This window comes from Ranitomeya variabilis, chromosome 1, assembly GCF_051348905.1.
Source record: "Ranitomeya variabilis isolate aRanVar5 chromosome 1, aRanVar5.hap1, whole genome shotgun sequence".
Classification (NCBI taxonomy): Eukaryota; Metazoa; Chordata; class Amphibia; order Anura; family Dendrobatidae; genus Ranitomeya; species Ranitomeya variabilis.
Genome location: NC_135232.1, coordinates 428020353 through 428037968, shown reverse-complemented (window position 1 = coordinate 428037968; position 17616 = coordinate 428020353). Strand labels below are relative to the sequence as shown.

The window sequence follows — 17616 nt, the reverse complement described above, 5'->3', positions numbered from 1 at the left end:
TTAATATGAGAGAGCTGGAGCCTGTTTGCAAAAGAAGAATGGTCATAAATTGAGAGGTGTAAGAAGCTCGTGGATGGCTATAGGAAGCGATTGATTGCAGTTATTTATTCCAAAGTGTGTGCAGCGAAATAATAAGTTGAGGGTGGCAGCAATTTTGTTCTGCCCATTTTGGGGGTTTTGTGTGAAATTATGTCCAATTTGCCTTTTTTCAGTTTTTTTTGTGTTGTTCCAATACACGCAAAGGAAGTAAACGGGTGTATAACAAATTATGTGTAATAGCTTTGCGGGAGAAATACTTCATTTTTTGGAACAATTTTAAGGGTGCCAACACTTTCAGCCATGACTTGAGCAGTAGGTATAGCAATTCCCCCATTATATACACTTTGCTCAATATGTCATGGAATAAGTTCTAATAATATGCACCGTAACACTGAAATGCAGTTGAAAATGGCTTGTATCAATAATGTGACTAGACAGTTTTAACACTCATTAAATGATGACTTGATGGATCTGTAAAACAGATCAAAACTGACCTGAAGTTATGATTTACAGTCCTGGTTCTGAAGCCACATGCAAACGCAAGTGTATTGCAATCATTTTTTATTCATAGATTTGAACAATTGTTAAATGGTTGTTCTTATCTTCTGCAGGAGCACACTGCTCCCCTGCCTCCCATCTTCCTGCATGCGGTGTGCTCCTGCTTGGAAGCTGCATTGAAACTGGCTGGATTACTGGAGCTCACTGTTATCTCCCAGTCTGATGATAATCGCACTTCATTAGATTTTATAAGAGTAGAGGTGGAGTAAAAGGAGGGAGACACTGATATCCGGCTGCAAGTTCTCCTGAAATTATAGTTACACTTTAACAATGGCTTCTAGTCTGCTCTTCATTTTCAGATTTTAGGCTGAAAAGAACACAGCTGCAAGCTTTAATAGTATCAATAAATTAATTGAAACAGATAGTTAGCCTAAATATGTTAATCAGACTTAGTTCTTACTACTATGAGATTTCAATAGAACAGTATTACACCTTTGCTATCAACAGTAAATATTGATCTTTTGTTTGCTCTTAGAATATGCATCAAAGGATGATCACCGAGATTTTGCTGGAGAGCTTGAAGTCCTTTGTAAACTGGGAAGTCACCCCAATATTATAAATCTTTTAGGAGCATGTGAACATCGAGGTTAGTATAAATGGATCATTCATTCTATAAGTGTCTGGGGCTCTCTGTTTTATTTTAGCACTTCCTCTGCTCTCCTCTGAGCTTTTTCTCCTATCACATGTACAGAAATCAGTAAATTTATCTTCATAAAACCCTAATATAGTAGAATGCACGCAAGGGTGGGATTGGAATTTTTAAGAAATTCCCTATTTGTCAGAAAACCATGCCTATTTGAAAGCCAAACCCATTTAAATGCCACACTTATTTTGCTAACAACACCACAAACCACAAAATACAAGTAGCAATATCTAAAAGTAAAAACACTTTCCCCTTCTTACCCTACCTATCACTTTGTAGATGGTCTCATTGCCTCTTGTCAAAAACACGTTGTTCCAGTCACAGTCAGTCACTTCTTAGCATGGTGTATTGCATTAATGGGTTTTTCTACAAATTTTGAAAATTTGTACTAAAGGAACTCTGCTCAAATTGGAAAGAATGACCTCCTGTCCATCTGTCACCTCAACTGTTTCCTGCACCTAATCTCTGGCCTCAGCAGCCACAAGCCAAATATGTGTGAAATACCATAACCAGACCACATATTACCACCACATAGTGAATGAATAATACCATATACAAGGGATAAATACCACCACAACATGACTAGACCACATATTACCATCACATAGTGATTGAATAATACCACATGCAAATACTGCCACATCATGACCAGACTACATATTACCATCTTATAGTGATGAAATGATATATATAAGGGACAAATACTGTCATACCATGACCAGACCACATATTACTACATAGTGACTAAATAATACCACATACAAGATACAAATACCACCTCACCATGACTAGACCTTATATTACCACCACATAGTGACTGAATAATACCACATACAAGGGACAAATACTACCACACCATGACCAGACTGCATATTATCACCACATAGTGATCAAATACTACATACAGAAGACACAAAAGCTGTGGTCCAACCAAAAGTTGAGAGACAATGGGTATCTCCTGGTACAGGGGCAGTGGAACCATCGGCCCCAGGATGGGATCTTGTGGACTGGGGACATTGCATTGTGACCATCTACCTGGAATTGCTGTAAGACTATGGACTTAAGGAATAAAAATAATTACATTGTTAACATGCCAAGGTGATTATTACAACATACAACCTCAGATCTTCATACCTCTCCTGCATCCTCACCATAAAATTCAGTGTCAGAAGTATGCAAAAGAAAAGAACATCTAAACAAGCCTGATGCATTTTGGAAAAAGTCCTGTGGACCGATGAGGTTGAAATATAACTCTTTGGCCACAATGATCAAACTTATGTGTGGTGAAAAAAGGGCACAGAATTTCAGGAAAAGAACATCTCATCAACCATTAAACATGGAGGAAGCAAAAGAGTATACAGACATTACAGCATGGGATCACAGCTGCTTCTTTTTTGAGGTAAAAGAAGTTTATAAATAGGCAGGAAAATTTTTATCCTTACAGAAACCAGCAGCCGTGATCCTGTGCCATAATGTCTGTATACTCTTTTGCGTCCTTCGTAGACCAGGAGATGTGGTATGATCAGACCATGTTCCTGTACGGTCAGAAACAGCCAATACACAGCACACAGCTGGGGCACATTTATAAGATTATCTCAGCACAGAAACATTTTATTTAACACATCCCAGTGAGGAACTTATTTTTATTCCAAAATCTATTGATTAAAGTGTACTTTGTTTGAGGGACAACCCCTTTAAGATGCTTATCAGATTACTTTTAATAAGTATTGTATTTTTATAAAATGGAATACTTTCCTGTTCACGTTTCTAAAAAGCTGGATGCACTGGTTTCTTTTCTTTATCTCTTGCAGGCAGAATACCACCTATGATCAGGGTTCAGGAACAACAAAACCTTGGTGGTGTATCCAAGTATTCTGTCACTGTACATCTATAAAAAAAATATATTTGATTCATCTTAAAGCAGCTTTCCCATGAACTTTTTTTTCTAAACGTGTTTATATAGTGCAGTGTAGCTTGAGTGTGTTAGTATACTCACCTACCCTGCTTTTTTCCGGGATCCAGTGCCATTTTGCTCCAATTCTCACCGCTCACCGCTCTTCAGACTCTCCAGGTCACACTGTGCTCTGCTTGACCTGGTAGTGGCTTTTACAGTGTAAGTCTATGGAGCCTTGGACACACATAAAGCATAGAGTGAGCTAGATAGTCTGCTGAGCGGTGATGTTACTGAGATGTAGAGAAGAGCGAACTTGTTCGGAAAGCGTTCACCAATCTCAAATTCAGCACGAAAAACCACATTTGGATTTGTGTTCGGTTTCCAGGGCATTTTTACTCAAAGTAGGCAAAATTTGGTCACAGTTCGGTTGAACTAATGCTTTTGTCATCACTTTGGCTAGGATAGTTGTGCTGTATGATTAGTGGGGTGGACAGGGGAAGTTTTTAATGAAGGGACAGGGTGTCTAAATCGGAGGATCTGCGGACTGTCATTTTTTTCTTTAACCGCTTAATCCCATATGACGTACTATCCCGTCAAGGTGACCTGGGACTTAATTCCCAGTGACGGGATAGTACATCATACTGTTTAATGCGACATCGCGACTTAAGTCGCGGTGATCGCATTAAATTTCCGGCGCCATCTTACCTGCAGGAAGATGGCGTCGGCATCCCAGGGCCTGGCTCCGCCCCCCAGACCTCATGATCGCTGTGATTGGCTGTTCAATTTTGAAAAGCCAATCACAGCACTTCTCATTGTTTCAGCCAAGTGGAGCGGCTGAAACAATGAGGTCCCAGGCTAGGATCGAGTACAGATGTACTCGATCCTAGGGCTGGTGCCTGGCAACGCCAGGCACCGGCAAAAGACCCCCGGATTGGCGCGATTGCCGATCGAATCGATCGCGCTAATCACAGGGCACAGCGGCGGTATTACCGCGCTGTGCCCTGCTATGCCCTGCTGTCCCCGACTGTCCCCTGCTGTAGCGGCCTGGATCGGTGCTGCAATCACACCGATTGCAGGCCAGAGACTAGTGCAGGCCCAGCAGGGGCTGATTGGCACGATTGATGCTATCGACGATCGCGCCAATCACAGGGCACAGCGTCACGTTGTGACCGCTGTGTGCCCTGCTGGTGACCTGGCTGTGACCTGCCTAGGATCGGAGCAATCCTAGGCAGTTGCCATGGTCCCCAGGGCCTGCAGGGATTGGTGGGATCGATGTTATCATTCGATCCCACCTATGACAGCTCACAGCAGCGGTGTGACTGCTCTGTGACCTGTCTGTCACCTGCAGGTGACCTGTCTGACTGCTCTGCAGGGGTCCCCACTCTAGCTGAGGACTCCTGCAGAGTGGTCACTTAGCCAGATCTCGTATTGCTGGGCCTTGTGGTGCTACAGAAGCCTGTAACACCACAATCCCCTGCGTTAGAAAAGAGCGAAAGAAAGAAGAAAGAAAAAACGAAGAAAGAAGAAAGAAAAAACGAAGAAAGAAGAGAGACTACAAACGTAAGTGTTAACAGCCCCTACCCGATCTCTCTTCACCCCCCATCCCCGCTTCCCCCCATCCCCCTCTTTTTTAACCCCCTCCGTCCCTCTTTGCGCCGCCTCCGTGCACACGTTCAGCAGCCACCGAGCGTTGATTGGTGACGCAGTTCACCGATCAACACTCGTGCTTGCTTTTTTTTCATCAGCCCCCTTTGCCCAATTCCGTACACCCATCCCGCAGCTGCCAAACTTTGATAAGTGACGCAGTTCACTTATCAGAGCTTGTGCCTGCCGTTTTCCTTTTTTTTTTTTCACCACACCTGTGCGCACACCCAGCAGCCGCCGAACTTTGATAAGTGACGCGGTTCACTTATCAAAGCTCTCGTGCCTGCCGTTTTTTTTTTTCCCATCTCCGTGCGCTCACCCAGCCGCCGCGTCTAACCCGTGCCTTCCTTTTCTTTTCTTTTTTTCCCATCTCCGTGCGCTCACCCAGCCGCCGCATCTAACCCGTGCCTTCCTTTTCTTTTCTTTTTCCCATCTCCGTGCGCTCACCCAGCCCCCGCGTCTAACCCGTGCCTTCCTTTTCTTTTTTTTTTCCCATCTCCGTGCGCTCACCCAGCCGCCGCGTCAAATCCGTGCCTTCCTTTTCTTTTCACATCTCCGTGTGCTCACCCAGCTGCCGCGTCTAACCCGTGCCTTCCTTTTCTTTTTCCCCATCTCCGTGCGCTCACCCAGCCGCCGCGTCTAATCCGTGCCTTCCTTTTCTTTTCTTTTCTTTTCACATCTCCGTCTGCTCACCCAGCCGCCGCGTCTAACCCGTGCCTTCCTTTTCTTTTTCCCCATCTCCGTGCGCTCACCCAGCCGCCGCGTCTAATCCGTGCCTTCCTTTTCTTTTCTTTTTTTTTCACATCTCCGTGTGCTCACCCAGCCGCCGCATCTAACCCGTGCCTTCCTTTTCTTTTTTTTTTCACATCTTCTTGCGCTCACCCAGCCGCCGCGTCTAACCCGTGCCTTCCTTTTCTTTTTTTTTTTTTCACATCTCCGTGCGCACACCCAGCAGCCGCTGAACTTTGATAAGTGACGCGGTTCACTTATCAGAGCTCTCGTGCCTGCCGTTTTTTTTTTCACATCCCCGTTCGCACACCCAGCAGTGGCTGAACTTTGATAAGTGATGCGGTTCACTTATCAGAGCTCTCGTGCCTGCCGTTTTTTTTTCACATCCCCGTTCGCACACCCAGCAGCGGCCGACCTTTGATAAGTGACGCGGTTCACTTATCAGAGCTCTCGTGCCTGCCATTTTTTTTTCACATCCCCGTTCGCACACCCAGCAGCGGCCGAACTTTGATAAGTGACGCGGTTCACTTATCAGAGCTAGGGCCTGCTGTTTTAGACTTTTCTTTCACAGGTATTTTTTTTCCCTATTTGCTTTTTTTCCCTGTAGCTTTTTCTTTTCAGAGTAGTTTGCACCAAGCACTATCCCCCCCACACTTACACATAGTTACCAATAAAGTACACCCAAGCACCACACTTACAAAAAAAATGTCCCGCTCGTCCGGTTCGGCCCAACAGCGCTATTCAGCGGAGGAGGCATATTCTTTCCTTGCCTCCGACACTGATAGCGAGGGAGAGGATCCCACTTTTCTTTATTTTTCAGATTCTTCCTCATCCTCTTCCCACTCCTCATCTTCCTCCTCTGGCCCTGCGGAACCGCCACGCAGACGCCGCAGGACAGAAGATGAGGCAAGGCCCAGCGCACCCCACTGCGGACCCCATATGGACCTCGCCACCCAAAAAATACGAGCCACTGATTCCTGATTTTGTGGCAGAATCAGGAATCAAGTTTGACACCACCGGCCTCACAGAACTAGACTTTTTCAAAGTCTTTTTCTCTGAGGCTTTCGTTAACCTCATGGTGGAGCAAACTAACTTGTATGCTCGGCAATTTTTGGACCAAAACTCGGGTTCATCACATTCTAACTGGTCTCCCGTAGACGCAGTTGAAATGATGCAGTTTTGGGGCCTGGTCCTCCACATGGGTATCCTGAAGAAGCCTGAACTTCGGCAATATTGGAGTGTGGATATTTTATATAACATTCCAGTGTTCCGAATGGTCATGACCCGGACGCGTTTTGAGGCCATCCATAAGTTCCTGCATTACAACGACAATGCACGGTGTCCCGCACGAGATGACCCAAACTTTGACCGTCTGTTCAAAGTTCGGCCGGTCATCGAACACTTCAACAAAAAGTTTGCTGAAGTGTACGTGCCTCAAAAGGACATCTGCGTGGATGAGTCCTTAATTCATTTTAAGGGGCGGCTCAAATTCCGTCAATACCTGCCCAGCAAAAGGGCCAGGTACGGAATCAAACTCTACAAGCTGTGTGAGAGTACCTCAGGGTACACCCACAGCTTTAGAGTTTACGAAGGGAAGGACACCAGGATTGAACCGCCTGAGTGTCCTTCTATCCTGGGAGTGAGTGGGAAAATTGTGTGGAATTTGGTGCACCCACTGCTGGATAAAGGTTATCACCTCTATACCGATATCTTTTACACCAGCATCCCACTCTACAAATCTCTCTCTGCGCGCGGTACCGCAGCCTGCGGTACTGTCCGCAAAAATCAGAGAGGCCTCCCGAAGACGCTACTTGGGCAGACTCTCAGAAAAGGTGAGAGCAAAGCCCAATGTAGCGACCACCTGCTGGTGGTCAAGTACAAGGACAAAAGGGATGTCCTTCTATTGACCACCATACACGGTGATGGCAGCACCCTCAGCACTGTAAGGGGTACCTCTACAGAGGTCAGCAAACTGACCTGTGTACTGGGGTACAACAAAAACATGGGGGGCGTTGATCTCTCTGATCAACTCCTCCAACCGTACAGTGCTTTGAGAAAGGCCAGGGTGTGGTACAAAAAGCTGTCCGTGCACATTGTACAAATGGCAATGCTCAACGCTTTCCTGCTGTCACGATGTGCACACAACACCGATACGTCGTACCTTCATTTCCAGGAGGTAGTGGTTAAGGCCCTGATGTTTGGCACAAGGGAAGTAGCGGGCCTCAGTACTTCTGGAACTGAAGGTACACATATCGTACCAGGTCAGCATTGTCCGGGGGTGGTCCCCGCCAACTGGAAGAAAAGGTAAGCCGCAAAAAAGGTGCTGAGTGTGCTACAAAAGAGGAATACGCAAGGACACCATCTATCAATGCGACACCTGCCCCAAAAAACCTGGCCTGTGTATGAAGGATTGCTTTAAATTGTACCAATCCTCCATGCACTACTAATTTACAGGAAACAGATTCATTCCAAAGGAGGCACATCTACGTAACTTCTTTGGGGGCCTTCTTTCCAAAATGTTGTCACTTGTGGGTTTTTTTCCTGTTTAGGCACATCAGGGGCTCTGCAAACGGAACATGATGCCCGCAGACGATTCCATCAAAGTCTGCATTCCAAAACTTCAGTACTTCCCTTTCGAGCCCCAACATGTGCCCAAACAGTTTTTTCCCACATATGGAGTACCAGCATACTCAGGACACATTGGACAACAACTTTTGCAGTCCAATTTCTCCTTTTTCCCTTGGGAAATTAAAAAATTGGGGACTAAAAGATCATTTTTGTGGGCAAAAATAGGATTTTTTATTTTCACACCCGGGCGTTATACACTTTAGTGAAACACTTGGGGGTTCAAAGTTCTCACCACACATCTAGACAAGTTCCTTAGGGGGTCTAGTTTCCAAAATGGGGTCACTTGTGGGGGGTTTCCACTGTTTAGGCACATCAGGGGCTCGTCAAACGGAACATGACGGCCGCAGAACATTCCATCAAAGCCTGCATTCCAAAACGTCACTGCTTCCCTTCCGAGCCCTGACGTGTGCCCAAACAGTAGTTTTTCCCACATATGGGGTACCAGCGTACTCAGGACAAATTGGACTGCAACTTTTGCAGTCTAATTTCTCCTGTTACCTTTGGGAAATTAAAAAATTGGGGACTAAAAGATCATTTTTGTGGGCAAAAAATAGGATTTTTTATTTTCACACCAGGGCATTACACACTTTAGTGAAACACTTGGGGGTTCAAAGTTCTCACCGCACATCTAGACAAGTTCCTTAGGGGGTCTAGTTTCCAAAATGGGGTCACTTGTGGGGGGTTTCCGCTGTTTAGGCACATCAGGGGCTCGTCAAACGGAACATGACAGCCGCAGAACATTCCATCAAAGCCTGCATTCCAAAACGTCACTACTTCCCTTCTGTCATGTCGGACGCTGTTCAGACCAGGTCGTTCGACAGACAGCGGTAATTCTGCTTTTGACCACTATTTGCTCATTGTCGTCGGCTAGATTTTATCTAGCTGTTCCGGGGTTAATTTACCTGATCCTCGGATTGGAAGCTGGGCCATGCCCATTGCCTTTATATAGCTCTCCTGATCATTGGGCGTCGCCGATTATAGCTTCTGTCTTGTGCGTTGTTATCTCGGTCTGGAGTGGAGAGCTGGTTGTTGGAGATTCGTTGCTGGTGGTGTATTTTCCTTTGTCTTATTTACTCCTTCCTATATTTGTATTTATTTTGCCCTACACATTTATAGTGTATTCCTGAGTGACTGCGGCGTGGTGTATATTTTCCTTTACCCTTGTCTGTGCTAACTGTGGGTATTGGTGAATTACCTCTTCACTGGGTGGTGGGCAGAGGTTTCAGCTTAGGGTTGAAACAGGAGGCAGGGTGAGGTTCGAGGCCTGGACATGCACACCATCAGTGTAAACTTCAGGTAGAGGGTCAGCCAGGATTTCCCTAGTCTAAGGGAAATTGCAGGGGCCCGGGTTATTAGCTCTCGCTCACCTAGTCTCCCTGTGACATTATAATCGGCCCAACGACAACAAAAAAAAAGGGGGTTTCTTTTTTTTTGTGTGTTTGTCATGGATCCCATGACTTCCATAACCCGCCAGTTGGAGGCGCTGTCCCTACAGGTCACTGAGTTGAGGGGGGCAGTACAGCAACAGGGACTAGCAGTATCTAATGTGCAAGCTGGAGCATCAGAAAGAGTTGCTGAGCATAAATTTCCTTTGCCTGAAAAATTTGCTGGGGAACGCAGTAAATTTGTTTCTTTTCATGAAGCTTGCAAACTATATTTCCGTATGCGCCCGATCTCCTCGGGTAATGAGGCTCAGCGTGTGGGCCTGGTGTTGTCATTGTTAAGCGGGGATCCCCAAGCATGGGTGTTTTCTTTGCCATCTGATTCTGCTGCATTTGACTCTGTGGAGAGTTTTTTTTCCTCTGTTGGAAAAATCTACGATGAACCTGACAGAATGGCTCTAGCAGAATCTAAGATACGCACTATTCGCCAGGGGGAGCGAGTTGCAGAGGATTACTATTCTGAATTTCGTCGCTGGGCGATCGATACACAATGGAATGATCCAGCATTGCGGAGTCAGTTTATACATGGGATTTCTGGAAGGGTTAAAAAAGCCCTTCTGATGTACGAGACTCCTACTTCTCTAGATTCCGCTATGAGTCTGGTTGTCCGCATTGATCGCCGTTTGCGTTAGGGGGAGCATGAGACACCGCCTATGGGAGAGGGTTTAGGTTCACGTGAGGTTGCTGCAGGTGAGCCCACGGAGCCTATGCAAATCGCAGGGGTGTCACATGTGAAGTGTCTAGTCCCTGAGCTCAGGAAGCAGGGAGCCTGTTTTTACTGTGGTAAAACTGGTCATTTTATTAACATCTGTCCCCTGCTGTCTAAGAAAAAATGCAATGGTGGAAAACTTCTAAGCTCAGAGGGTGTGGAGGAGACCAGTCTGAGCTTATGTATATCCTCCATGGTGGTTTCTCAATGCATTCTCCCTGCTAACGTTTTTATCGCTGGCAATGAGCTGCCAATTACTGTTTTTGTGGATAGTGGTTCAGCCACAAATCTCATTGATGAGGAGTTTGCGCGCACAGCAGGTTTTAGGATTGAAAAACTGTCTCATCCTTTCCGCGTGGTCACCATCAATGCTGCTCCTCTCTCTCAGGGGGAGATTACTGAATTTGTGGCTGAGGTGAAACTCCACATTGGAGTGCTACATTCCGAGCGGGTTACATGTAAGTTGCTCAGGAATCTTCCTGCTCAGGTGGTTTTGGGTTTTCCTTGGTTGTCTATGCACAACCCGGTTATTGACTGGAAAACTCAGGACATAATTCGGTGGAGAGAGTTCTGCCAGGAGAATTGCCTGGCCACAAGTGTGGCTGCGGTGACTTCAAGCGTTCCGGAGTCACTTCTGGATTTTGTGGATGTGTTCTCTGAGAAGGGTTGTTCAGAGTTGCCGCCACATTGTCCCTATGACTGTTCTATCAGGTTTAAACCAGGGGCCAAATTGCCTAAAGCAAGGATGTTTAACATCTCCGGTCCGGAGAGACAAGCGTTTAAAAGATTACATTGCTGAAAGCTTGAGCAAAGGGCACATCAGGCCGTCATCCTCGCCGGTGGCAGCAGGGTTCTTCTTCGTGAAGAAGAAAGATGGCAGATTACGCCCGTGTTTGGATTTCAGGGAGTTGAACCAGATTACGGTTCGTGATCCATACCCTATGCCACTGATACCAGATTTGTTCAACCAGGTGGCAGGTGCTAAGTGGTTTACCAAGCTTGACCTCAGGGGGGCGTACAACCTCATAAGAGTCCGTCAAGGTGATGAGTGGAAGACGGCTTTTAATACCCCCGAGGGTCATTTTGAAAATTTGGTGATGCCATTTGGGTTGACTAACGCACCTGCAGTGTTCCAACATTTCTTCAATGATGTGTTCTCACATGTTTTGGGGAAATTCGTTATCGTGTACCTAGATGACATTCTCATATATTCTTGCGACCGTGATGATCATTTAGATCATGTCAGGCAGGTGTTACAGCTTCTCAGAGAGAATAAGCTGTATGCTAAACTTGAGAAATGTGTATTTTCTGTTCAAGAGTTGCCTTTCTTGGGTTATATTGTATCTGCTTCTGGTTTTAAAATGGACACCGCTAAGGTGCAAGCGGGGCTGCATTGGGAACGTCCTGATAACCTGAAAGCACTTCAGCGGTTCCTTGGGTTTTCTAACTACTATAGGAAATTTATCAAGGATTTTTCCATCATTGCTAAACCGCTAACTGACATGACTAAAAAGGGTACCAATTTCTCCGTTTGGCCTGAGGCTGCTGTGCGCGCATTTGAATTTCTCAAGAACAGTTTTGTTTCAGCCCCCATTCTTGTGCAGCCAGACGTATCAAAACCCTTTGTTGTGGAAGTCAATGCGTCTGAGGTTGGTGTGGGGGCAGTACTATCTCAAGGCTCATCTTTGAGTGGTTTGCGTCCGTGCGCCTATTTCTCCAAGAAACTGTCGTCCGCCGAACGTAACTACGATATCGGCAACAGGGAGTTGTTGGCAATTAAGTTGGCCTTTGAGGAATGGCGACACTTCTTGGAGGGGTCGGTACATCAGGTAACTGTTATTACCGATCATAAGAATCTGCTGTATTTGGAGTCAGCCAAGCGTCTGTCCCCCAGGCAGGCTCGCCGGGCATTGTTTTTCACGCGGTTCAATTTTGTTGTCACTTATAGACCGGGGTCTAAAAACACTAAGGCGGATGCTCTGTCCAGGTGTTTTCCGGGGGAGAACCTCGGGAGGATCCAGTACCCATCCTCCAAAAGGGTGTTGTGGTTTCGGCTCTCACTACCGAGGTTGAGGCTGAGATTGCCGAGGCTCAGGAGGAGGTACCATCTGAGCTTTCCATCAACAAATCTTTTGTACCGCTTCATCTCTGCTTAAAGGTTTTGGCGGAGCATCATGATGCTGTCCTGGCTGGCCACCCAGGGATTAGAGGTACCTTGGAGTTGGTGTCACGTCGGTTTTGGTGGCCCAAGATCCGACAGGACGTGGTCTCATACGTGTCAGCTTGTACCACGTGCGCTAGGGCTAAGACGCCCCGCTACCGTCCTGTTGGCACACTACTTCCTCTTGAGGTACCTAGTAAGCCATGGACGGAAATCTCCATGGATTTCATCACTGATTTGCCCTCATCAGCTGGGAACACGGTCATCTTGGTGATTGTTGATCGATTTTCAAAAATGTCGCACTTTGTGTCTTTGGCTTCGTTGCCTAACGCTAAGACTCTGGCTCAGGTATTTGTGCAGGAGGTGGTCAGACTTCATGGGGTTCCGTCTGACATCGTGTCTGATGGGGTACTCAGTTTGTGTCAAAATTTTGGAAAGCATTTTGCTCACGGCTGGGGATCAAGTTGTCTCATTCTTCGGCATTTCATCCTCAGTCAAATGGTCAGACTGAGCGTATGAACCAAAATTTTGAACAGTACCTACGCTGCTTTGTCTCTGATAACCAGGAGGAGTGGTCTACCTTTCTTCCTTTGGCTGAGTTTGCCATCAATAATCACCGCCAGGAGTCGTCTGGGGAGTCTCCGTTTTTTTGTGTTTGCGGGCTACATCCTCAATTTTGTACTTTGAGTGAGAGGGGCTCTTCCGGCGTTCCGGAGGAGGACCAGTTAGGAGCACAATTGTCATCAGTCTGAAGGAGAGTTAAACAGCGCCTGTTGAGTGTGGGTGCTAGGTACAAACGTGTGGCTGACAGTAGGCGTGTGCCAGGTCCGGACCTGAGTGTGGATGACTGGGTGTGGTTATCCACAAAAAACATAAGACTCAAAATACCGTCCCTTAAATTGGGTCCACGGTTTATTGGTCCATTTAGGGTCACCGCCATCATTAACCCAGTAGCGTACCACGATTGGAGCTCCCTACGATGTATAAGATACACAAGGTGTTCCACAGGTCTCTTCTAAAGAAGGTGGTGGGTTCTGTGGACGCGGCGCCTATGCCACCTCCAGTCTTGGTGGATGGTAATTTGGAGTTTGAAGTCTCCAAGGTGGTTGACTCTCGTGTAGTGCGCCGCACTTTACAGTACTTGGTACACTGGCGTGGTTATGGGCCTGAGGAGAGGTCCTGGGTACCAGCCTCGGACATTCATGCGGATCGGTTGGTCAGGTTTTTTCATCGTCGCCATCCAGGCAAGCCGGGTCCTATAAGCCGTGAGGGCCCTGGGGTCCCTCGTTGAAGGCAGGGTACTGTCATGTCAGGCGCTGTTCAGACCAGGTCGTTCGACAGACAGCGGTAATTCCGCTTTTGACCACTATTTGCTCATTGTCGTCGGCTAGATTTTATCTAGCTGTTCCAGGGTTAATTTACCTGATCCTCGGATTGGAAGCTGGGCCATGCCCATTGCCTTTATATAGCTCTCCTGATCATTGGGCGTCGCCGATTATAGCTTCTGTCTTGTGCGTTGTTATCTCGGTCTGGAGTGGAGAGCTGGTTGTTGGAGATTCGTTGCTGGTGGTGTATTTTCCTTTGTCTTATTTACTCCTTCCTATATTTGTATTTATTTTGCCCTACACATTAAGGCCATGTTCACACTTGCGGGTTTTACCGCGGATCCACGGCGATTTTGATGCTGCGGGTCCGCAGCAGTTTCCATAGCGTTTACATTTACATGTAAACCCTGTGGAAACAGCAATCTGCTGTGCACATGCTGCGGGAAAAACCGCGCAGAAACGCAGCGGTTTACATTCCGCAGCATGTCACTTCTTTGTGCAGAATCGCTGCGATTCTGCACCCATAGGAATGCATTGATCCGCTTACTTCCCGCATGGGGCTGTGCCCACGATGCGGGAAGTAAGCGGATAATGTGCAGATGGTACCCGGGGTGGAGGAGAGGAGACTCTCCTCCAGGCCCTGGGAACCATATTAGTGTAAAAAAAAAGAATTAAAATAAAGAATAATGCTATACTCACCTCTCAGCGCTGCACGCGGACGTCCGGTATCAGGGATGCTGTGCGAGCAGGACCTGCGGTGACGTCGCGGTCACATGACCGTGATGACGCCGCGGTCACATGACCCTGACGTCATGAAGGTCCTTATCGCACAGCATCTTTGGAGCCGGACCGCCGCGTGCAGCGCCGAGGAGATCAGAGGGTGAGTATAACCATTTTTTATTATTTTTTACATTACTATTGATGCTGCATATTGCTGCATATGCAGCATCAATAGTATAGGAGTAAACCCGCAGCGGAAACCGCGGAACAAACCGCGATAAATCTGCAAGGATAACCGCAGCGGTTTTGCCCTGCAGATTTATCAAATCCGCTGCGAGAGAACACACAGAGGACCCTGCAAAGTGTGCACATAGCCTTATAGTGTATTCCTGAGTGACTGCGGCGTGGTGTATATTTTCCTTTACCCTTGTCTGTGCTAACTGTGGGTATTGCTGAATTACCTCTTCACTGGGTGGTGGGCAGAGGTTTCAGCTTAGGGTTGAAACAGGAGGCAGGGTGAGGTTTGAGGCCTGGACATGCACACCATCAGTGTAAACTTCAGGTAGAGGGTCAGCCAGGATTTCCCTAGTCTAGTCCTAGGCTCTCGCTCACCTAGTCTCCCCGTGACACCTTCCGAGCCCTGACGTGTGCCCAAACAGTAGTTTTTTCCCACATGTGGGGTACCAGCGTACTCACGACAAATTGGACAACAACTTTTGCAGTCCAATTTCTCCTGTTACCTTTGGGAAATTAAAAAATTGGGGACTAAAAGATCATTTTTGTGGGCAAAAAATTGGATTTTTTATTTTCACACCCGGGCATTATACATTTTAGTGAAACACTTGGGGGTTCAAAGTTCTCACCACACATCTAGACAAGTTCCTTAGGGGGTCTAGTTTCCAAAATGGGGTCACTTGTGGGGGGTTTCCACTGTTTAGGCACATCAGGGGCTCACCAAACGCGACATGGCGTCCGATCTCAATTCCAGCTAATTTTAGCTTGAAAAAGTCAAATGGTGCTCCTTTCCTTCTGAGCCCTGCCATGCTCCCAAACAGTGGTTCCCCCCTCATATGGGGTATAGACGTACTCAGGACAAATTGGACTACAACTTTTGTAGTCCAATTTCTTCTGTTACCCTTGTGAAAATAAAAAAATGGGGACTAAACGATCATGTTTGTGGAAAAAATAGGATTTTTTATTTTCACGCCCGGGCGTTATAAACTTCTGTGAAGCACTTGGGGGATAAAAGTGCTCACCACACATCTAGATAAGTTCCTTAGGGGGTCTAGTTTCCAAAATGGGGTCACTTGTGGGGGGTTTCCACTGTTTAGGCACATCAGGGGCTCACCAAACGCGACATGGCGTCCTATCTCAATTTCAGCTAATTTTAGCTTGAAAAAGTCAAATGGCGCTCCTTCCCTTCTGAGCCCTGCCATGCTCCCAAACAGTGGTTCCCCCCCACATATGGGGTATCGGCGTACTCAGGACAAATTGGACTACAACTTTTGTGGTACAATTTCCTCTGTTACCCTTGTGAAAATAAAAAAATGGGGACTAAACGATCATGTTTGCGGAAAAAATAGGATTTTTTATTTTCACGCCCGGGCGTTATAAACGTCTGTGAAGCACTTGGGGGATAAAAGTGCTCACCACACATCTAGATAAGTTCCTTAGGGGGTCTAGTTTCCAAAATGGGGTCACTTGTGGGGGGTTTCCACTGTTTAGGCACATCAGGGGCTCACCAAACGCGACATGGCGTCCTATCTCAATTTCAGCTAATTTTAGCTTGAAAAAGTCAAATGGCGCTCCTTCCCTTCTGAGCCCTGCCATGCGCCCAAACAGTGGTTCCCGCCACATATGGGGTATAGGCGTACTCAGGACAAATTGGACTACAACTTTTGTGGTCCAATTTCTTCTGTTACCCTTGTGAAAATAAAAAATTGGGGACTAAACGATCATGTTTGTGGAAAAAATATGATTTTTTATTTTCACGCCCGGGCGTTATAAACTTCTGTGAAGCACTTGGGGGATAAAAGTGCTCACCATACATCTAGATAAGTTCCTTAGGGGGTCTAGTTTCCAAAATGGGGTCACTTGTGGGGGGTCTCCACTGTTTAGGCACATCAGGGGCTCACCAAACGCGACATGGCGTCCTATCTCAATTTCATCTAATTTTAGCTTGAAAAAGTCAAATGGCACTCCTTCCCTTCTGAGCCCTGCCATGCGCCCAAACAGTGGTTCCCCCCACATATGGGGTATCGGCGTACTCAGGACAAATTGGACTACAACTTTTGTGGTCCAATTTCTTCTGTTACCCTTGTGAAAATAAAAAAAATGGGGACTAAACGATCATGTTTGTGGAAAAAATATGATTTTTTATTTTCATGCCCGGGCGTTATAAACTTCTGTGAAGCCCCTGGGAGTTCAAGGTGCTCATCACACATCTAGATAAGTTCCTTAGGGGGTCTAGTTTCCAAAATGGGGTCACTTGTGGGGGTTTTCCACTGTTTAGGCACATCAGGGGCTCATCAAATGCAACATGGCGTCCGATCGCAATTCCAGCCAATTTTAGGTTGAAAAAATCAAACGGCGCTCCTTCCCTCCCGAGCCCTGCCATGCGCCCAAACAGTACCACATATGGGGTAAAATTGGCCTGGTCATTAACGTGCAAACCACCCTTGGGGCTTAAGGGGTTAATAACTTAATGTGTGTACAGTCCTGCAGCCAATCAGGGCACAGAAACCATCCACAATGTCATGACACAAGGTCTTCTGTAAGTGGCTGCTGAAATCACATGTCCCTGTCCACATAAAAAGCAGACATCTTGTTTTGCTGGCGCCATTTTCTCAGTGTCACAGTGCAGAGAAGCCAGTTACTGCTAGTGCTGCTGCTGATAGGGAACTTGTCTGTTAGCTAGATAGGATCCTGTCCTGTGTGAAATCCATCTTCCAGCATCTAACTAGATTGTGCTAAAACTGCGTTGCAGTCTCAAGAGGCCCCATTTGCTAATCCAAATCATTTGTGATAAACCTGTGTTTCAGTAAGAAAACAGAAGGTCAGATCTCCACTTAAAAATAATTAGGTCTAATATTGGGGTGCAGCCAGGAAGCCCAGTTTGCTAATT

At 46.6% G+C, this 17616-nt stretch overlaps 1 protein-coding gene across 1 annotated transcript in view; it reads left to right on the top strand.

The window, feature by feature from the left end:
• TEK (TEK receptor tyrosine kinase) overlaps positions 1–17616 on the top strand; it is a 244804-nt gene that overhangs the window by 188085 nt on the left and 39103 nt on the right. The window contains exon 16 of the mRNA XM_077249274.1: positions 1073–1183. Coding sequence (XP_077105389.1) covers positions 1073–1183 — 111 coding nt within the window. The remainder of the gene's footprint in view (positions 1–1072; positions 1184–17616) is intronic.